This window comes from Rhamphochromis longiceps, linkage group LG16, assembly GCF_057381845.1.
Source record: "Rhamphochromis longiceps isolate RC_006_pf linkage group LG16, R_longiceps_female_GT1.1, whole genome shotgun sequence".
NCBI lineage: Eukaryota > Metazoa > Chordata > Actinopteri > Cichliformes > Cichlidae > Rhamphochromis > Rhamphochromis longiceps.
Genome location: NC_140572.1, coordinates 17610318 through 17633222, shown reverse-complemented (window position 1 = coordinate 17633222; position 22905 = coordinate 17610318). Strand labels below are relative to the sequence as shown.

The following is a 22905-nucleotide window of genomic DNA, read 5'->3' as shown; positions in this document are numbered from 1 at the left end:
TATCCAGCTCGGGGTCATAGATGGGATGGAGGCAATCCAAGCTGTCATAGGGCAAGAGGGAGAGTACACCCAGGACAGGCCACTAACCTGTTGGAGGGTTAACACAAAGACTGTTAACCCTCCAACACTCGCATTAACACCTATTGTCAATTCAGAGTCACCAATTAACCTAAACCCATGTATGTCTTTGCACTGTGGGAGGAAGTTAGAATACCTGCAGAAGAACCCAGAGAACCCACACAGACAACGAGAACATCCAACTCCACACAGAAAGGCCGCCGGGCTGGATTCAACCCAGAACCTCTTTCACCAAACATTAAACAGAAACAGACAAATAATTAGTAAATCTTCTTGAAAAATGCCAAGAACTACAACATTTTCTTTTAAAAACTCTTTATTTCTATATACAATCAGTGAGAGCCACAAACTCAACCCTTCTGTGACCAGGGAGCACCTGGAGCTCTGGAAAACTGGTTACTGAGCACGATCAAAGCGTGACAGTGGTACAGCTGTTGGAACAACACCTTTAGGATCAGGTTGTTGTTCTTGTAAAAGATATGAAGCAGCTTGTTCTGCATTTCTCCTCCACCTGCACATGAGTAGCACAGGCGAAGGAGAGGAACGCAGGTCTATCGGTGCTACAGACGACGTCCTACTATAAGCCACACTGTAAATTGTCCAAAAACCCCACAAGGCCAAAATATGACGACAGCTTTACGCACGTACAGACACTGATGCACAGAGATACGAATAATGGAACAAGTCACAACACCCAATTTCATCACCAGACAATCACCACGATCCACAAAACACGATCTAAGAAACACACAAACTATAAAGTTATCACAGCTGTAACATGTTTGCTCATCTACCGCTTTTTACTTGTACCTTTTCTTTCATCCAACAATGTAGAAAACAGAAAAAAATAAATCATTAAGACTGCGCAAATGTTTATTTGGCTAAACTTGGGATGTTGGCACGATTGTGAAAGTCGGCTCTGTTGTGAATCAACATTGCATAAACACAGAAAAGGCAACGTTTGGTCTCCCAATACTACAAAGAGTATTTTCAAAGGATTTTTGGACGTTCACTGGATTGATTCTCCTGACCTTTTCTTTTATACATCTATAAAACAAAATTTATTGTCAGTCAGGTATCGATAACAGCGCGTTACTGAGTGGCGGGATGCTTACTATTAAAGAGTCTCTCCTTATCAGCAGGATGTGAAATAAAAAATAAATATTCATAAATCATTTGAGTTTTTAAACAGGATTGCAGTAATGGAATTACTAGAACTATACACAATTTCAAGTCATGCTTTTAAAATAAAATAAGACAACGACGTACCGTGGAAAGCAAGAGTCTCGCTGCAAACGAGAAACTCCTCAACATGCAATTAATTCAGTACGAAAACCCTCAGATTCGATGGATGTAAATCATCGGGTACATTTCAGTTGGATCTAGTTTAGTGTGTAACAGACAGCGGCAGAATGGAAATCACAGTTTCACAGGATGCAAGACCTTTAAAAAGAGAAAAATAAAAATCACAAAACAGGGACAAAGTCTTTATCAAATAGTAGTCAGCTTTCTTCTTTTCACCCTCCACTCTTTCCGTTCATCCATTTCCGACTCACGCCTGGCACGAGCACATTCATCTTTGTGATTTCAGTGATAGGACTCTAATGGCACTACACAAGCTGTTTGTGGCCATGCAGAAACAATTAGGAAACAGACATCTCCGGATGAATCTAAAGCGAAGGTAGTGTTCATTCAAGACTCAAGCACAAAGCTCAACGGCTCTCAACTCAACCCCATCTTTATCCTCTGGGTCGCGTTGGTAGTGAGGGGCAGATTAAGGCCATGTGCATTCAAGCTTTTCAGCCCTGTCCTGTTGGCTTTTGAGTGCTTTTTTGAGGTACCTGATAAGTCAGATCCTCAGTGGGTGTGGCAAGTTCAGTGGAGGTTTTGGGTCTATCGTATGCAGTGCTCCCTGACTGGCCACTGTCTGTCCACGGATGCAGTGAGCCGGGCCTGGTGCCCATGAAATTACACAAAGTCGAGGGCTGCTTCAAACCCATGTCAACCACAATGGGCGTAGCGTATTCAGATCCTGAAGATGGCAGGGGTTCGGCGTAGGCGTGGCATAAACCTGAAGAGATGGGGGCGTCATACAGGTCTGGATCAGAGTATCTTGGGGAAGGCCCATCATCTGGTTTAAAGGTTGACCTTGCTCCTAATGTTGTTACGCCACTTACGAGTGGTTGGGCATATTCTGAAAGGAAAGTGTACAGTAAAGAAATATTAAAAATCAAGGGCATCATACAGATACCAGGTTACTTCTTGAAATTGCTCCCAAATTCTCTAGAATGCTAAGCAACTAAGGAAACCGATTAATAATTGAATTTCTATGTTACAAAAGCCTTTAACTTTCTAATTTTATAGAAGCAATCTGCAGCTGCACAGAGGTTTGTAGCAGCAATCCAGGATGTGGGAAATCAAACCGCTAACCCTGCAATTAGTGGAACTAATTGAATATCTAATCTCTTCAAAACTTAACTCTGCCCTGAAGTGGGAAAAACTGGTATATATAAAAGTATGTTATTCAATCCTTTTTTTTTTTGTTTTAGCCAAATACTCTACAGAAAGAACAAAACCAACATTTAACTGATAAAAATAGTTTAGACATGTTAAGAAGTGTGATTTATTTAGAGGACATCAGATAAATACCACTCAGATATTGAATGTGTGCTACAGACAGGAAGTGAAAGTCTTTGATTCTGGATTTGTGTGAAAAAGAAAACACTAGATAGAAACACATTTTACAGTGTTGTGAATAAATATTTGCCCCCTTCCCAATTTGTTATTTTTTTGCATATTTGTCACACTTAATTGGTTCAGATCAAACCAATTTTAACACAAGTAAGCACAAAATTTTGAGTTTTTAAATTATATCATTTATTAAGGGGGCTAAAATACTATTTCCCCCACTTAACTGTGATTAATGACATTTTTTGGAAACCTGTGGAAAATGTCACTCTCCACAACCAGACCTGATTAAGACCTGTTGAATCAAGAAATCACTCAAACAGAACCTGTTGTACCTTTCGAACCTGAAGCAGGCTAAGAGATCTCAAAAAGCAACACATCATGCTACAAGCTAAAGAAACAGCTGTGAAACAAAGTCACTGACAACTATCAGTCTGGAGCTAAAGTAGAAAAGGGCTAGAAAAGCATTTCTAAGGTTCCAGTGAACCACACAATCCACAATAGGAGAAATTTCAACAAAACTTTGCACATCGACAACTCATCCAGGTCACAAAAGACCCCAGAACAACATCAAACCAAGAGTCAAACATGGTGGTGGTAGTGTCATGGACTAGGGCTGCTTCAGGATAACTTAACTGCAGTCATTGGTGGAATCCTGAATTCTGTTTTTTTCCGGAAGTCCTTGAAGCTCACGCACACCTGGGTTACGCAGCAGGACAATGAGAAGACCTTAAACAAGCTGTTCATGCTGGGAAAAGCTTCCAATGTGTCTAAATTAAAACAATTCTGCAAAGAAGAGCCGTCCTAAATTCCTCTGCAGTGATGTCAAAGATTAGTCGTTATGTTACTGCAAACATTTGGTTATAGTTTTTGCTGCCAAGGGTGGCACAACCTGTTATTAGGTTTAGGGGGCAATTACATTTTCGCGCAGGGCCAGGTAGGTCTGAATCACTTTTTCCCCCTCAATAAACGAAATCATCATTTAAAATCCGCACTGTGTGTTTAGTCTGGTTTTCTTTGTCTAAGATTAAAATTAGTTTCATGATCTGAAATGTATAAGTGTAACAAATATGCATAAAAACAATATTTTAAAAAAGAAATCAGGGTGGCTGCAGATGCATTTTTCCAACACTGCATGTCAATAAATACAAACCTAATTCGACAAAATTAGCACTGTACTAAGAACGCCTGGTTACTTCAGCAGCTACTGCAGGCGACAGCATTTACCTGCAGGTTCAGCATGTAGCCCTGGTACGACACCCCTCCCCGTTAGCCGGCTGACTTCACTGCTGCTGTATCGCACCGAATCCTCCGTCTCCACCATCTTGGAGGGCAGTAGCTGCTTCATGCTTTTCCACCAGTCTGCTACAGATGCACAGAGGTGCAACAGTAAGTCCACAAAACACATCCAGGCAAACTGAGCTGTCCTGCACGGCGATGACGTACCTGTGCTATCCAAGTGAGGAAGATCATACGTTCCCTCAGAAGTCTTTTTCCTGCCAGAGACGAGTAAAGTCAAAAGGGCAAAAAAAACAAAAAAAACAAAAAAAACCAACCCCCCCCCCCAAAAACAAACACACAAAAACACGAAGAAAGAAGATGAATACCTGTTCTTCCAGTGGCAAGCACAGCACACAATCAGTATGAGAGTCACGACCATGACCAACACGGGAACCAGGACTGCTGCCAGAGTCACATCTAAAAGGGGGGGGGGGGGGGGGGGGGGATGCACAAAGTTATTATAATATAAAATACTTTTTTTAAGTGTTGTTGTCAAAAACTGCACGCACCTTTACCAGTGTGGGGAGGCATGGTGGTGTTTCTTATGTTTGGGGTAGGTGTTGTTTGGCCAAGGTGAGGTGGATGTTTTGTGCCGCCAGGAGTACGACGGGGAGGGGACATCCTTGGCCTCAAATCTGTCGTGCGCCTTTCTGCAAGTAAATGAATACAAATGTACTTCCAGTACGGTGCTAATGTCTCAAGCCACCCTGCAGTTCTTTATTTGTTGCTGGGAAAATGGAAACATTTTTTTCTAGCAAGTTAATGAAATGTGGAAATATTCAATGGAAATCCACAGTTGGTACAATTCTAACGGGCTTGAAAGTCAACATTTGGTATGACCACCTTTATTCTTCAACACAGCCTGAACTCTACTAGGCAGCATTTGTATAATCTATTTAAGCAGCCTTCAGGAATAGCTGTCCATCTTAAAAGACATTCAAACCTCTTCTTTGGATGTTGGCTGCCTTTTGTTCTGTTCCATCAAGATGATTCAACACTCCTTCAGTAATGAGATCCAAGCCCTGGGAGGTCAATTCATGACTTAGGGGTGTTCCATTGTGTTTTTTTTCCCCCATTCAGATATGTTTTTACTGCACCAACTTTGACAACACCTCTAGCTGAAATACAGCCCCAAACCATGAAAGCAGCTCCACCATGTTTTACATGTAAAATGGTCACTGCTGTTTGACCTCCCCTTCCACTGATTTTTTAGTTTTCTTATTCTGTAATTTGGCATCTCTTTTCTCCATGTTTCCTTTCCTTAAGACTTCAGGTTTCGGGCCAACCACTCTTCCTCTGAAACCATCTAGTAACTAGTAACAAAGATTTTAAATTTAAATCTAAATTGAAAATTGGCTCTTTGGTTAGTTTGAGACAATTATAGTTCATCCGAGTTTGGTGTCGTTTTTTTTTTTTGCTTAAATTATTCATATGACAGTATTAAGTAGTTGAATAATAATCAGGTACAAGAAAAACTTTGGAGAGAAAGCCTAGCAAAATATAAAGAAATGAGTGGTGTCTCGAAACGTTTGCACAATACATACATCTGTGTTGATCAGCTCACTTTGCTGATCTGCCAGTAAACACCCCATTTACCTGAAGGAACTTGGCAGCCAAGCAGCTCCAACTTGAGTGCAATTCTCTTGTACCACGAGATGGGATTGATCCTCACAAACCGGGCCACGATTGGTGGAATGAAGTTATTCCTCACCTCGTCTCCGTAGTTGTTGTTGCCTTGAAAAATCTAACACAAAATAATAGCAAGCTCTCTTATTTGTGTCAGAGGTTTGAACCCAAGTGTAGTAACAGCTGCAGGAACAATTCAGTTTGAGGACAAATGCACTATAAGCTGATTACTTTCCAACTTGGCAAGCTAATAATTACTTTCCTCCACACAATATGAGACTGAGAATCCCAGTAGAAAGGAACTGATAGACAGCAGTTTCAGCCCAAGAACTCTGCCACTAAATCCATATCCATCCATTATTAATGCCTGAGTGTCCAGACTTGTCTACCACAGCACTTAACTCAAACCACTGACTGCTCCAATTTCCTGCCATAAACATCTCTTAGTCAATAGTAGCTGCTCTGGTAACAATCCATATTAGTGTCTCTGCAGACTTCTAAAGTGATATTTTGGTCCATCTGCACCAATTGGAAGAAGGGGGTTACGTCATTTTGCTTTGCACTCTTTTTGTTTTTGTAACTGTTGAGCGAGCAGGGTTTATTGATTACCTTGTTTTGTACAGAATTTGATTCTTTGTAGCCGGACCACTGCTTGCCGTCGTTACTGTACAGGACCCGGTATGCTGAAACGTAGCACTTTTCCTCGCTGAGGGTAGAACCAGTGGTGATGATTCCTGGACGCATGCACAGAGAGAGGAAACAGGAAGATGTCGTACAGCTGACTCGACTGAAAGCTCAGGACTGCGGCTGTGTCCAGAATCACTCCCCATTTACTACATCCTGTATTTACCGCCTGCCGTTTTTATCAGAGATGAGAAGAGATACTGAGTTCTATGGAAACCACAGTCTTGCATCAGGCATTCTCAAGCGCCACATGCAGTAAATGGTTTACATGGAATGCATTTGTTGTGAAGCTTGAGCTCTGGTATCTCTTAAATCTGTTTTGATGCAATCATCATCTCAGCTTTGATCAAGTCTTTGCCTCTGTTGTAAATGAGATGGCGTACCTCCCCTCACTATATAGAAATTATATTATAACATAAGTAGTAAAAAGTCATGATATTGTAAAATTGTTTATTTCATTAATGTGCAAAAGGTTTATTTTATTTTACGTATATAGTGCCAAATCACCACAACACTTCCTCAAGGCACTTTATATTGTAAGGTGAAAACCGTACAATAATAAAGAGAAAGCCCAACAACCAGACGATCCCCTTTGCGTTAGCGCTTTGCAACAGTGGGGAGGAAAAACTCCCTTTTTACAGGAAGAACCCAGCGGCAGATTTAGGCTCAGGGAAGGGCAGCCGTTTGCTACGACCAGTTTGAATTCTATTTTTGATATATATTTTTTTTTAAATATTTTTTTGTGGCCTGCCAGTGGTGCAACTGCCCCGCCCCTTTTATAGAGGCTCTGAAGTAAGCAACTGCCTTCTGAATTGAAAACAACAATAATGACTCATAACACAAATGTCTGGAAGGGGCTATAATTGTGCCCATGGCATGCACACTACATATACACAGAAATGTTCAAACATTTTCCTAAAATACTGATGAGGAAGCTCTGAGTGGTATCTGAATGTCCATATAGGCATTCAAAGCTGTATATGTACATATGCATGTGAGTGTATGTACATATGTGTTAGGGCTGTTCGATATATATCGGATGACAATATAAAAACGTCTATCGTATCATTTGCTATCGTTTGTTTCGTGGTGTCGCAAAATAAAGTTTCGGGCAATATTTTTTTCATGGTTTTGATGGTCACTGTAGTGGCTATATTAATTTCTTAAAGTTCTCTCTTTCTTTTATATTTAATATAACCACACTACAGACGGACAAGCGCCTGTTTTTATGCGTTGTGGTTAGCAACAACAACGGTAAAACCATCGCATGTCCGCTGGTTTATTTTCCACATAAACCTTTCACAATAAAGCTCAAGATCCTGTTGACACTTTTCAAAATAAACTGAATCACGTGAAAGAATCTGCAGAGTATTTACGGATGAGAAGCAAAAAAAAGAGCCGCCAGGTGGTAAAAAATAAACCTTAGACTCAAACGTTAGAACAGGCTTTTCCCCGCATCACGCCGTGTAATAAATACTCACAAAGAAAACGGCGGCCGTTACAACATATCTAAAAATGTATAGTTTCATGCATCGGTTAAAACATTAGACTCCAGGTACACGACGCCCAGCTGGAAACACTTCATGCAAGTCGAGCTGCCCGAGATTTACAGAATTTATAGAAAATGTTACATTTTTGTGATTTATATCGTTATCGGGACGATAGAAGTCTTATATCGGGATATGAGATTTTGGTCATATCACACAGCCCTAATATGTGTACATGAATACATTAATACGTTCACTCTTTACATGTATATATCAATGGATAGGTATAAATGACCTGGTATGGGTATGTGATTTGAAAGTAAGATATTATTGTGATCATTCACTAGACAGGAGGGGGAAGGATTGTATATGTTAATACTTCTTTCTACTCAAACATTAAATCTAAGTTACTTATATACATTTGATTAAAATAGTTGGTGTTTTATTTTGTTGAATGTCTGTATATGTCAACTGTAGTTTAGTCTGTTAAATGTTTGAAATAAACTGATCTAACTGATTTGTGATAATATTACAAAGCAACAATGCATATAAGAAAAGAGAAATTTACAGATATGTAACTCAAAAGCTGCCAAACTTTCTTAAACACTGAAGCCACTGCTCATAAAGGTTTGCAAACTTTATCAGCTCGCCTGAAGGTGACCTTGTTTTGTAAAGGTACAGATTAAGTATGTGGTCACAGTTTATCCTGAGGATGAGGTCAACGTTTGTGTAAAGGAAGGTGTCACAAGACAACGTCAGAGAATCACCAGCCAATCACTGAAGCCTGGTGAGATTTTACAGCTAAGCCTATAACCTAAATTAGAGACAGTGGCTATAATGTATGTGTATGTGTTGTGTTTATTGAATGAACATAACTTTGTTATTAGAATTTTGTTTACCTGTGATCCGCTTCTCCTTCTTGAGATCTACCTGCAGCCACTGCTGCTGGTCACTCTGAGAAGAGGCCCATGGCAGTCCCTCCTTTTTGAGCCGTGCCCCTGACGGTGCCCACACACGAGTGCTCCAGTCCAACACAGACGAAGCACTGAGCTGAGTATAAGCAACGCCCCCAGATGCCAAACCCAGCGTTCCATAGCAGCCTGAAAGCACAAACAGACCCTTAGCTTCAGTAATAAGAACAGAAAATCTTTAAGAAATGAAATAAAGTTTGGGTTGCATTACATTAAAAGGTAACCTTCAAGCAACAGAAATTCCAGGGGAACGTCCCCCAAAATATTTGGATGTCCAGTCTCTGACATAAGATTTGGAGCCCTGTAGAATTTTCCAGCTCGGACATTGATATTTTCTTTACAGACAATCACATTTTAAAAAGCCCCCTGACAAAATAATGCCATACAAGCACCTAAAAATACCCCTACCAAAATAATGACAGTAAGGAAGTGAAATTCATCATAATTCTTTAAACAAGTGTCTCTTTCCCTTGTTTTTCCCCCGTTTGATAAACTGAGGATGTTTCTTAAGCAACCTATAAATCATTTAAGCAACTTACTTACAAATCAATTTTAAAATTGTATCTTGTATTTCTCACAAAAACATGTCATCGACAGCAAGTGAACAGAATCTGAAAATCATGTCCTTAATAGGAAAAACAATACAGCAAAGACCCTGGATGACTCACCGTTGGTCGTGAAGGTGAACAGGCTATCTGACCGAGTTCCTCTAAGGAGTAAGAAAGAAGATCCAGCAAATATTATGATTACCAAACTGTCAGAATCATTTATATTTGCATATATATTTAACCTTCTCTAGGACAGAGACCAAGTACATTTCGTTTAATAAGAGGAGCAAACAGAGAAGAAGAGCATGTGTGTACTGTGGTGAATCTCTTACACAGTGGAAGTGACATTGTTAGCCAGTGTGCCCTCATAGTGAGAGATGCCTTTGCTGTTGACCACACTGATATTCCCTCCTGCTGCATTGGACACCACACCTGCATGGATTGCTGCCACACACAGAGAGGAGGACTGTGGAACGAAAGGAACAAAGGATTAAACTGATATATTCTTATCATTATGTCCTTTTGTTGTTACAAACCAGATCAGATTAACTAAAGAGTAAGTGAGTCAGATCTGACTCACCAAAATAAAAGCTACAACTAACATCTGAAATGTACTTTTCACGAGATTAAAAAAAAATTCTTGCTATTTGTAAATCACTCGAGGACATTTAAAGAGGTTGAAATTTGAATGAAAGTTAAACAGTGTCATCTCAGAGAGACTTTGTTTTCTACTATAACCACTTTAAATCACCTAAAAAGTCCACTTCTTTCACCTTATCAGACCTCGCAGGTCACAAGAGAAACATCCAGTCTTGAGGTTTCTGTTTTCTACCAGTCGTTCCTGTCTGCATGAATGCTGACCGCATGTTGTAGTCTTGTGACTTGTAGTCTGTTGGGCCATTGTCATTGATGTTGTTAATGTACGACTGGTCATATTAGTTTGCAAAGATTTTCAGCATAAAGTCTGAAAATCTTTGCTGTTCAGATGCACCCCGCCTCTTCCCCTGTGATAGCTGGGACAGGCTCCAGCCTCCCAGGATAGGCAGAGGATGGATTCCCCCCCCAAACAGAGGACCCACAAGTTGTTTCATCAATAGAAAAATGCTTGATTGAAAACCATATCTTTACTACCTCCCAAACACAGACTTTGAAGAGTTAAACTTTTTGGAATCATGAAGTTTTGGGAAAGGAAAGACAATCTGAGTAGTAGTGGCGTTCCTATGTGGCACACATGTGGTGCCATTACAAATTTGCTCCATTTTCAAGCTGCTGAGTGGAAACAGGCAGTACCGCTTTGCAGCATAATCGCTTAACCTTCAAACCGAGGGAGATAAAGGCTGATGAGTCAGGATGATGTCACTTCTGTGCACAGAGGATAATAAGTGGCAATGAAGGTAATGATTCCCTCCCAGCTGCATTCCTGTCAAAACCTGGTGCCACATCACTGAGAAACTGACAAAACCTGATCCCGCTCTGGCCACAAGCTCCTTCCGATGAGCAGCTGGTGGTGCGAGGGGGAAAATCGTCTTACGGGAAAGACCCACGCTGGCATTGTGGGGGAGGGGGAGGGGGGGAATAGTGACAAGCCCACGCATGTATTCACAAACACACGTAGCAGTTAGAGGCTGCCACAAGCAATCAACACTTTCCGTGTGACTCTTAAACTTCCCCAAAAACACATACCGCATCCTTAAGAGAGCCAGCCAAAACCCCTAACACAAACACAAAGTAATGCTCCAAACCACAGTGCCCTGCCTCCAGCAGAGGAAACCACGCTAACACGTGTTATAAGTGGGAGATGGGAATTTTAATAAATAAATAAATACCAGAACATGGATCACCGAATAAATCTGTGAAGTAAAATTATTAAAAAAAACTAAAGTCAGCTGCAGGATTATGATCTGGGTGTAGAAACTGATCCTTGTGAGAGACGCACACACACTCACCATCATATTCCACACTCCCAAAGACACAATCATGAATGAATCACATGCACACAAGCAAAAGCGGCTCAGGCATGCACATACACAAAGGGTTTCTCCAACCTCTAATCACACTGATTCACTCTTCAGGCTTTTTGCCACACACACACACACACACACACACACACACACACACACACACACACACACACACACACACACACACACACACACACACACACACACACACACACACCTCCCCTGCAGCTGGACTGGATTACAAGGTTATTATTTTCAGCCAAACTATTATCTCACCTCCCTTTCACCCGCTGACCCTGCCCCTCCTCTGTTCCTGTGGGGCGCCTCGTTCCCTGAAGCACAACCCCACGCTCCTCCCTATCCTCCCGTCAGCCAGCAGCACCACTCCCTCTCTCGCTCCCTTCCTCCCTTCGCTCCTTATGAGACATCCTCAAGCTCTAAACATGAGGTCATCAACCAGAGACTTAGTGCCCGTGACCTCACACGCAGCGGGAGTGCTGTGAGGTCATCAATCCAAGACACGTTTGAGCCACCGCTCCTTTCGCCTCCTTCACAAAGATAACTTGTAGCTAAGAAAACATAAATAAAAGCGATGCACGTGTATGTCTGTGCATAGACGGGGCGTGTACCCACCTCTCTGTAACCATTGGGTATAGTTCCAGAAATCTCCTCTGTAGATGTCAAGCAGCCTGCCGGACAGTACTTCCTAAAAAGAGAGCGGCACGTTCACAGTTCATATCCACCAGTATAATCAGTGCGCCGACATGCACAAAAAGCAAACTCTGTTTACCTGTACTCTGCCTCGGTGAAGTTCATTCCCTTGTCCACGCAGGTGATTAGATCTGCAAAGGCAAATAAACAGCATCAGAACTGGTCTCTGCATGTTCTTGATAAAGTATCACCCACTTTTATTTTCTTCTTAAATCCACCCTTTCAGTTTCTTTACCTTTTGAACCGTTTACCATATCCAGCTAATCATCATCGTAATTGCTGATTAATGTTAAACATACATTTCGACAAATCCAACGTTCTGACTAAATTTGGCCTCACGGTGACAGTGAGCGAATCATAAGCCCCACTGGGATTCCTCGGAGTGTCACGAGGGTGGGTACATTAAACATTAAACAGCTGTGAAGCAAAGTGGTGAGATGGACCATTCAACAGAGTGCACCGCTGCTAGAATGGCTAAAAGCAACCATCCAGAGCACTCAGGTTGAAATGTTTTTTTATTTATTTTGTGTTGTTCAAGCGAGCAGATGTTCAGTTCACTCTCACTGGATCACAGCAGACAAATAAACACAGCAAAGTAATTGCATTAAGTAGCTGGAATCAGTTCATTTTGGAGCAATTTTGGTTGTTTTTCACATCCAGGTCGAACACGTTAAAGTCATCCAGTGAAGGATGTGTGTTATTGGAGAGGTATGTCAGTTGGGTGTGGACGTGAAGTCCAACAGGATGATGTGGGCTACTAAGAAGTGTAAATAAACCTCGTGGAGATGGTCAGTGTGTGGGAGTCTTCACCACATTACAAAGAGAAAAATAAAACCCTTTATCTGGCAGACCAACCAATGAGTCAAAAAAATGACAAACACCCCCAATCACCATGGTTACTCAGTTACTTAGCTGTGCAAACTGTCCACCCACGCTCATCTGCATGCATCAGTTACAAGACGACATCACGCACATCAGCGCCTTTGTGGAAAAAGTGGCTGGGCGCACTGATGGCCTTGTTTGCCTTGCAGTGATTCAGTCGAGCTGAGATAACCGCCAAGACAAAAATATTACTGCATCGCACACACGTCACTGCTGCGGCTTTCTTCTTGTGGCTCCAATTATCCATTTATCTCCAAAGCATCCACATGACGAGGCACGTCTTCAGAAACAAGGGAGATGCTTACTAAGGAAATAAATCTCTAATTTTAAATCCTTGGTAATTAAGCTAACGTACAGCTTTGTCCCCATTGTCCCTGTGCAGAACTCTAACATGAGTGCCTTGGATCGAGCTGCCACCGGCTGTTTCTCGTGTCCGTTACAATTCATCTAATCCTGCAACCTCACTACTGTGTAATATATCACAGTTGAGCTCAATTAGGACTTTCTCACAGGATGCAAGTCTTACAATAAAACCACAAACCATGAATATTTTTTCAATTACTCTCACTTCCTTTTACCCCTCAGTGCCATTGTGGCTTCACTGTGGCTTTGCCCCTTTTCCACTTCCCAAAAAGTCTGGATTTTCCTTCACCCCCTCCCTGCTACTTTCATTAACTACACTCAGCTTTAACCATCACAGCCCAGTGGGAACACATCCAGTAAGAAAACAGTAGATTTACTTTTTTCCCCCCAGTCATGGCATGCTGCTAATTTTCAATCTGACTAAACCCAAAATTGTGCACATTCAGTGGTTAGCATCTGCTCATGCCACCCCTCGCTGTTCTCGCATTTATGTAAGAAAAACAGCCATCTGAAACGATGCCCACTAGCATGATCACCCTGCACATACTGCAGCTGGAATTCCAGACAGTCACAGCAGAGCAGCTCCTTATCTTTGCTGCATGTTTAAATTCGTATTCAGCGGTGAGCAAACACCACATCGTAAAAAGCCTCTCATGCGGCCTCGAGCGCCGTCGCCACAGAAGTGAACACACAGTTCTCTATTCAACTCCCACCTTTCTTTTTTTGTGTGGTCTTTTTATCACCATGGATATCGTTTGCATATAGGATAATGAGGCATGCATGTCATCTACATTGGTCCTGATCATAAAAACATTCAACATACATATAACACTGTCAGTATGAGAACATATTAGCCGGTGTGTGAGAAGGGGCATTTTGCACAAACACACAAATATTTAGAACCATTTTCTTTTTAAACTGGGGGGAAAAAAGCCAAAGGATCTAAATCGAGCAATCACATGAAAGGATGTTCTGCAGCCTCTAATTGACTAACTTGTTGCAACTAATATATGATATTAAATATCCAGGCAATACAAAAGCACTAGTTTTCAAATATGACTTAGAGTGACACTGTTTTTAAGCACAGTGGACATTGAAGAAGGGTTATTTCCCAGAAACTAGCACCAAGAATGTGCACAATGGCCAAATATCTATTTATTAGCATGCGCGTGCTTTCAACTCCATTACATCAGTTTGTTATTTACCAAATGGAATTCTTTAAGAGGCAGATGATTAAATTAGCAAAATAAAATGACGAGTCACCCTCCCTGCCCAGCCCCATTAAAGATTCTCTTGGTTCCAAGTGTTTGGACACATCTGAATTGGCCCAGTGGAAAAACTGCATGCACAATCCTCAAAAAGATGTTTAAGGCAGCCATAGAAAGTCAGACCTGTTCCAACTTTACCCATTAGAAACAGAAAACTTAGACAGTCCCATCTAGAGGTTGCAGTGTTGGCCAATTAGGTGTTAGGTGTATCACTTTTGCCCGGACTGATCGACTGACGTTTTCATCCACTAACACCGGCAGGATTTTTGACAAACATAGAGAAAACTGGATGATCCAACAGGAGGGAGATCTGCAGTTCTTACACACCAACAGTAACAGGTTGCCAGCTTTTAGACAAACCCATGTGTTACTGATCTGCGTGCAAGACTTTTCCAGAACACCCAGATTACTTCAGAGCTGTTAAAATAATGTGAAGGTGCAGAACGAAATAGCTGTGATTAACCCAAACTCACAATCGCTGAATCAAGTCTTATTCCCCCACCCCCGGGGCCGAAGCAGACGTGCACACAAGCTCAAACTTGAGATTTCTGAACCACACGACTGTTACTGCAGGCTGGGATGATAAGAAGACAATGAGAGACTTCGGCGTGGGTGAGCTGAGAGTCTGCCGTTACCTGCGTGTTCAGTGGTGGAGTAGGACAGGTAGAAACCGCGTCCAGTATGGTGGGTCCCACTCATGAACTGCACAGTGGCCTGGTTGCCAGTGGAATTGAACAGATGTTCAACCTTCAGACCCAACCCGCAGAGCTTCACTGTTAAGCAGAACAGGGAAACAAAGAGGCTGGTCAGTTACACAAATTAATGCCCCAAAAAAACAAAACCACAAAAACAAGATTTCATCAGTTTCATTAAGTAAGATGGACTTGAGGAGTGTCTCGGATATATTCTGGGAAAATTCAATCTAATTTTCTTTCTCCAGGATTCACCAAGTTAAATGCAGGTCTTTATAAGACCCTTCTGATAAAGAGCAACCTAACACCTCCTTCATGGTCATAATGGCCTAAATTATAATATAAATATATAATAATAATAACAACAACATATATGATGCAGACTCGTCAGCCACAGACTGATATATTTGTTGAGATATTCATGTGCACCATCATGTATTATAATACACTTTCCAATGCTTTACATCCATACATAGCAATATTTTAGATTGATATAAGGCAACAGTGTTTCCAAAAACCTTGGGACAATGTCAATCTGGTTATTGAAAATTTTCACAATCAGGCAGCAGCTCATCCGGCTCAATTCACAGGTTATTGCACGTAAAATGACAAATGTGACCTTGACCGTGAGCGCAACATGTGCACATTTCACTAGAATTTGACCAATATTCTAGGAGGCATAAACTTGTTGCTGAGGCTGTGTGAGATGAAAGCAGAGTGCAGTATTTTGTAAATCATTTAAAGCCAACATTTGATTGGAAATAGCACAAAGACATAAGAAATGTTACAACTGATTATTTTAAGCATTTGTTACTTTAAATCTGATATAGCAACACAAACGTAACAACGCATTCAGACGGGGGGGACGAAAGATGGCTGGCTTTGGCAATGAAAACGAGTTTTGCTCAGTTTATACTAAATATAACACTTGTGATAATAGGCCAAAGTTTTCTTATTGCTCTGATAGCTTCTGATCTACCAAGGTTAGACGTCTGATGGTAAAAATATGAGAAACTCAATAATAAAAAGGCTCAGAGACGCTGCTGTGCATCTCTATTAGTAGTATGTATTAGCACCTCGTATTAGCAAAGACCAATGTTGGAAACAAACGCATGACCTTAGCAGGCTTTATATTCCCTAAGCATCATGCAATGACTCTGACTTTAGCGTATTAAACTGCCCAAAAACACCCATAGCTTAAAATAATCCACCCTTGGCTGCGATCAGGGCGAAATCTGCCTAATAACTTACAATGGCGAGGTTATAACAGTGAAAGACAATAGGTCCTCCAATTTCCTGACATTTAACTCCTTTAATGTAATAACCACATTTCTCCTGTGCCTATAAACAGATAATGTTCATTATCTGCTCATAAGACGCGTTTTCCAAGCTCATCTGAAAGAAGAGGCGTTTGCAGGCATTTCAAACGTCCGCACACAACATTGAAGTGAAAAGCCAGACATCATCAAGAAAAGGAAGACGCAACAGAATTAAGATAATGGGTTAATAACAATGACACAGTCTCTTCAGTAGTATGGCAGTTCATTATTTGTAAGAAGAGTGACAGAAGAAAGGAAAGCTAGAGAAAAATGATTAAACTGTGGGTACAGTCTCTCTCATCTTTGGACACCGGCCAATCATGACAGAGTGGGTGTGAATGTTGAACTGTCGATTTCAGAAAATTGTTAGACTCTGACACCCAATAGGCAGTGTTAGAATGACGCACAGAGAAGGGCTTTCCAAAGATCAGTCCAAAACCTGACAAAAACCTATCACAGACTGATCTGCTGCTTTATATAGAAACAAGCAGGATTCCCTTACTCTGTATTGTTTACTGCATGTTTATTTTTAACAACAACTTGGATTTGCCCTCTACAAAACATTAAGTCTAGTTTAACATCCGCCTGTCACCCTCACCAATCTCGCTCCTGTTTGGACCGATGCCGTTGTACAGGCGGAGGTAGTTGACCTGGCAGTCGCTGTCTTCTAAGTCCAATAAAGCAAAGAGAAAATGGATCCTCTTGTCATGCGGCACACTGATCTCCCACTCGCACACAGTGTTGTTCGGATACGTCCTTGGGTATCCCAGAGAGGACAGAGTCCCACTCTCGGGGCCAAGTACACTGGGGCCACAGCCATCACCTGTGGAACAACAAAAAAAAAAACCAGTTTGGGTTTCAAGAAACGCAAGAAAAAAAAAAGTGGGTGTGATTTACACCATCTAAAGTATAAAAGTAACACCACATCTCTTGGTTACTGGGCAAAAACTAGCTTTTGTTGAGTTTGTGTTCATGGTCACTGAGATCTTGTTGCAATAGAGGATATATTTACTCAGTTTCACTTAAAACAAGCAAAGATATGTAAGGTTTAATGTTTCCTTAAGCAATTAAATTGCAAAAACGTGACAACTGAGGTTTATTTTAAGTCAGTTCAACTTGCACTGTCCTGCTGAGTTACCCCGCAGTTCAAAATGATCCCCAATACAAGTATAAACAGGCAACGAGCTAGCAGCTTATTGCTTCACATCTGGCTGGGGCTTTACCTTTAGTCTGCTCAAACTGAATTAGCATTTTGAAAAAGTAAACAAAATAGTTGTTATACATAAAATGTTTATATCCATAGACCGTATATAAAAGATGGCTCTAACCACAATGACATCATAAACTGGTCAGAAAAGTTCTGATGCGATTCTCTGAATTTTATGGAGAGAATTTCTAGGAGCAGCCAAGTAGGGGAGTGGCTCGACTTTGCTGGTCTCAGGATTGCTCTCTTGACTTCGTCAGGTGATGCTCTCGACGTCACACTTGGGCGTTTTGCAGCGTGAAGCGGAAGAACTAAAGTAGTGTAGTAATGTAGATGTGACAGTAAAACTGTTGATTAGCTTGTCTGTCTACATTCCTACCTTGTGCTATGGACACAAGCAGTGGGTAGTGACTGAAACAATGACGTTGCATACAAGCAATGCAAATGAGCTTCCTCCAGAGGGTGTCTTTGAGAAAAAGGTGAAGAACTCGAGGCAAGCATCGCCTTTAAAAGGGGCTAACAATGACAATGCATGTGAACCCTGGAAAATGTCGAAAGCTGTCCTGTTCATCATATCGATAACACCATTATCTCATCAGGCAATCACATGACTGCAGCTCAATGCATTTAGACAGAGAAATTGTAAAGTTGACCAAGCTAAGAATCATAATGAGGAATTAACGTGATTTTAGGGACTTTAAACGTTCTTTTTGTTGCCCGATGGACTAGACTGAATTGAATATTTCAGAAACTTCTGATGTACTCTGATTTTCCTGAGATCCATTTCTTGGGAATATAGAGAATGACCCATAAAAGAGAAAATTATCCAGTGGGTGGCAGTTGTGTGGGCAAAAAATGCCCAGATGATGTCAGAGGCTTGACTTGACAGGAAGGCAAAAGTAATTCAAATAACCATTCATTACAACCAACGTGCACAGAAGAGCATCTCTGAATGCCTGATACATGAAACCTTGAAGTAGCGGGGCTACAGAAGCAGAAGACCACACTGGGTGCCACAGCTGTCAGCTAGGGGCAGGAAACTGAGGCTACAACTCACAGACCCACAAAATAATGCCTGGTCTGTTGAGTCTAGGAGGTAGGATCAGAATTTGGCTTAAACAATCAGGAAATAAATGATCCATCCTGCCTTGTATCAACAGTTCAGGCTGTTGGTGGTGGTGTAATGGTGTGGGGGATAGGTTTTTTTTTGTACACTGCCACCTCAGCACCAACCGAGCATCATGTACCTGAGTACTACCTTTGACATCAGTGACAGTGTAGCCATCTCCTGCAAGATAAACCACCATGTCGCAAAGCTCAAATCATCTCATACTGGACTCTATAACATGAGTTGACTGTGCTCAAACAGGCTGAACAGTTGATAGATCTCAATCATGTCAATATGGACCAAGATCCCTCAGGAATGCTTCCTTGGTTTAGCTATGCCATAAAGAATTAAGGCAGGGGTCCAATCGAGTACTTAGCAAGGTGTAGCTAAATGTTGTGGCTGGTGAGTGTATGTTGACCAATATGAACTAGTATCTTTCTTTCTTTTCTTTTTTTTTTTAAGCAGAGCATAATACAGAAAAAGATGTTTGGGCTAATTTAGTGAGGGTGTCCTCACATAACCCAGCTTGCTTTCCAGAGCGACTGATTCCTGTTGTTTATAATGACCTTTGCGGCACATGCAGAAGTGTCCAGTGCTGCTGAGTCCAGCAGGGATTTCACTGTAAGTCGCCCACTAGCTTGTGAAACACTTATAGAATGACCAGTTTCTCACTTTAACATATCTGCCATACTTTATGCAAAATCTATACACAAGAAATTCAGATGTAATGACACTTGAACTTCTTACTTTTTGAAAACTTATAGCATTTGGTCAACAACAAAAACAAAGATTTTAATGCTGCCATACTTTTAATAACAGTGCCTGTTAAATTATGTAATCCAATGCAGTAATGGTGTTCAGTGAAGGGCTAAGTATTACTTCTTGTTTAGTTTTTATAGACAAAAAAAAAAAAAAAATGTTGGCTGTTCTCCAGAGAACAACACATGAACCTGAAAGTTAACGATTACATGTAAGATGATTTAGAGACTTTTTCAAAAATTAAAAGCTGTGTTTCAACAGAGCGTGTGTGTGAGAGAGAAAGCAAAGCCTCAGAGTCTGTGGATGTTGTGTGTGGCTCTGAGATAACACTAAGCAGTCACGCTTCATGGTGCTAACTCGATGTTCTGTGGACCTGCAGTTACGTAAGAGCCTCTCAGTGGACATTATCCAGATGAACAGGACAAAAACAAAGCAGCTTCCCTCACCCTGACTCACAAAAGTTACCGAGCAACTGTATGGTGCTTAACAGGAGTGCAGATTACTTTCATAAAAGGAGAGCTCTCAGGCTCAAGAAACAATACTAAAAGCAAATGTCTATCATCACACCCATCTATTAATGTGAATGTACAGTTAACGTGAACTGCAAGTTATGACACACTATGTCCACGTGTTTACAGCATTACCCCCACTGCTACCCCACCCCCAATCTGAGGCCACCTGAGGACTGTTGACTTTAAAATAAAAATTTTTTATATATATATATATATATATATATATATATATATATATATATATATATATATATATATATATATATATATATATATATATATATTTTTTTTTTTTTTTTTTTTTTGCATTTAGCTATAATATAGCGCAGGTTAGCATCCTCCAACCAAAATATATTGTTACCCGGGGTTGTTATGCTAGCTTTAAAGTAAAAATTGGGCTACCTGAAAAAGGCAACAAGGCCACAAGCACCCAAACGTGCGGTCCTCTCGTAGAGACCTCAAAAACCAGACTCCATTAAAAAAGTCTGTCAATTTAAAGAGAACAGGGGCACCAGGAAAAGCACATAAGCAGCATACTGTTGCTTTCAACGTTAGCCAAAACATTTCATGCAGCACGTTAATTCGGTAAGCACCCGTTTTATAAGGCGGCAGTTATTTCCCAACAGTATCAGTTTTTGTAGGAACCGGTTTGCCTGGTTTTACTACAACCGTCTCACACCAAAAAAGAAAAACATCACGACGGGCGGTGGCGAGCTGTGCTCAATTCCACGTACACGCGCACACACACAGGGCCATGTAAGGTAGGTTTAAGTTTTGTTGACCATGACAACACACTTTAAACATCCCACGAAACATCGACACGTCTGTGTTTACACTTTAAATCGGCATGGCCGCGGGTTTCCGCGGTCACACACAGCTCGTCCAGTTGTCACTGCACTGCCGAGTGGTACAAACCTTTCTGCCCTCCACAGCTCTCCGTGGTGAGAATGATGAGTATCGACAAGACGAGAACCCCGGCCCCTGTCGGTCCCCTGCCCACCATTACCGCTCTGCCCATAGCAGCCTGCAGTCTGAATGCATAATGCTTGCTTCCTGGCCGGCTGATTCAACCTGTACCGTGGAAATAAAAAGAAAGGCAACCCTTCATCTCTTCGAGATACAGTCCGCGGGTGGTGTCTTCCTGAGGATTTTTTCTTTGCTTCTCTTTTCTTATCGCTCAATAGTCCAGTGGTTTGCGACAAACACACTATGGAGGTAAACGCTCCACACGCACACACACTTATCCAATCTGTGGAGCTACTTCCTCCACTCCACCGAGGCTCCTCCTCCTGGACTGGGATACCCGAGTCCCCCAAGTGGTCTAAATGGTCTTGTACTGCCTGCAAGCACCCCCCACCCCAACCTTCAGCACCTGCTGCACTCATATAATAAAAACGTCCACCCCCCAAAAATCCACCTGGTCACCAAAAGGAAACACTTAGACAACACCCTGCAGACCCTACAATCCGTGCTTCTGTTTGCTTCTTAAACCACACTCTCCCAGTCTTAGTAAATGCGAAATGAAATCCTTTATCCAGGTAAAAGTCCTGCAGAGAGTAGTCTACTCATGTTTCAAAAACAAAAGCTCTCTTTGTGAGAATCTCTTTTTCGCACACGTTTGGACATGGCAGAGCAGGAACAGCACAGGTGTCAATAATAACTGATCACATCCTGCAAGGGCAAGTCAGAGGATCTGCTGTATAAAGCCATATTGTTCTATTCCATTATTAAAACACTGAATAGGATTTAAAAGTTGAAACAGGACCAAATCATGCTGGGTTTTACGGATTAAAGTGCTCAACACAAAGGAGGTGCTATTTAAAAAAAGATAGACAATGAAACGATAGAATTTACTGCTTTTAACATTTTATTAATTTTTTGCACACTTTTTATTTCACATCTCACTGTGATTTTATTTTTCAGTCTTCATCTTAGTCTTCTTCTTTTTACAGAGTAAATAATAGTAATGTTTAGGATACTGTGATTGTAACTGCAATAAAGCAATACATATGACAATACTAATAATCTAAATGAAAACAAAGTAATAATTCTTGGAAATGGAGCTTTAGCTGTCGGAGTTCGTGGTGGACTCAGTGACAGCAAGGCATCCAGGTCCTGTCAGTGCAAAACAACCCCCACTCATCATCCCTCCACCGCCATGCTTGACAGTTCGTATCAGGTGTTTGTGTTAATATGTCATGTTTGGTTTTCTCCAATCACGACACTGTGTGTTATTGACTTTGTTACAGCAGTCTTGTGGTTTGTTCAAAGGCAAGTTTGCATTTGAACAAAAATCACCTGTCCTGCCATGTTGTTTTTAAAGAAAACGGGCTTTCTCCTGGCAGCCTTTCTAAATAAAACACTACACATATTCAGCTTTTTTCTAATTTTACTGTTGTGAACATTAGTATTTAACATGTTAGCTGAGGCCCGTAAAGTCAGAGATATGGGTTTTGGTTATTTGCAGTTTCTCTGAGCGTTGCTCAGTTTGACCTTGCTGGGATGTCAACTCCCACAAAGATGCAGTATTGTGTTAACACACACCTCAAAGCTCGAGACCACCAAACTGTGAGAACTTCTGCTTTCAGTGGATGGCAACATTCAGTGACAATGAATTAGTAAAATGCATTTCATTAGCACAATTTGCTAGCAAAATGGTGATGCACAGGTGACTGTACACCTGTACATACATTAATTTAATATCAATTCTATATCACTGAATCTATTGTCCAATTAATTTAAAAAAAATCACCTTCTATACTT

The 22905-nt window shown here is 41.2% G+C and overlaps 1 protein-coding gene across 5 annotated transcripts; it reads right to left on the bottom strand.

Moving 5' to 3' along the window:
* Positions 1-376: 376 nt before the first annotated feature.
* On the bottom strand, positions 377-21422 carry dcbld2 (discoidin, CUB and LCCL domain containing 2). Of its 5 annotated transcripts, none has more exons than XM_085385696.1 (15): positions 21058-21422; positions 17158-17382; positions 15184-15321; positions 12115-12166; positions 11958-12030; positions 9696-9829; positions 9484-9524; positions 8744-8944; positions 6283-6407; positions 5644-5791; positions 4563-4697; positions 4374-4464; positions 4213-4262; positions 3994-4131; positions 377-2272 (listed from the first exon to the last, which is right to left on the bottom strand). In XM_085385696.1, the coding sequence occupies exons 1-15, from the start codon at positions 21158-21160 to the stop codon at positions 1878-1880; spliced, it is 2049 nt and encodes a 682-aa protein (XP_085241822.1). In that variant the 5' UTR covers positions 21161-21422; the 3' UTR covers positions 377-1877. The 5 variants fall into 5 exon arrangements, with proteins under 5 accessions (XP_085241822.1, XP_085241823.1, XP_085241820.1 ...); XM_085385697.1 differs by having other exon boundaries at positions 3994-4128; XM_085385694.1 differs by having other exon boundaries at positions 4557-4697; positions 21058-21421.
* Positions 21423-22905: the final 1483 nt, after the last annotated feature.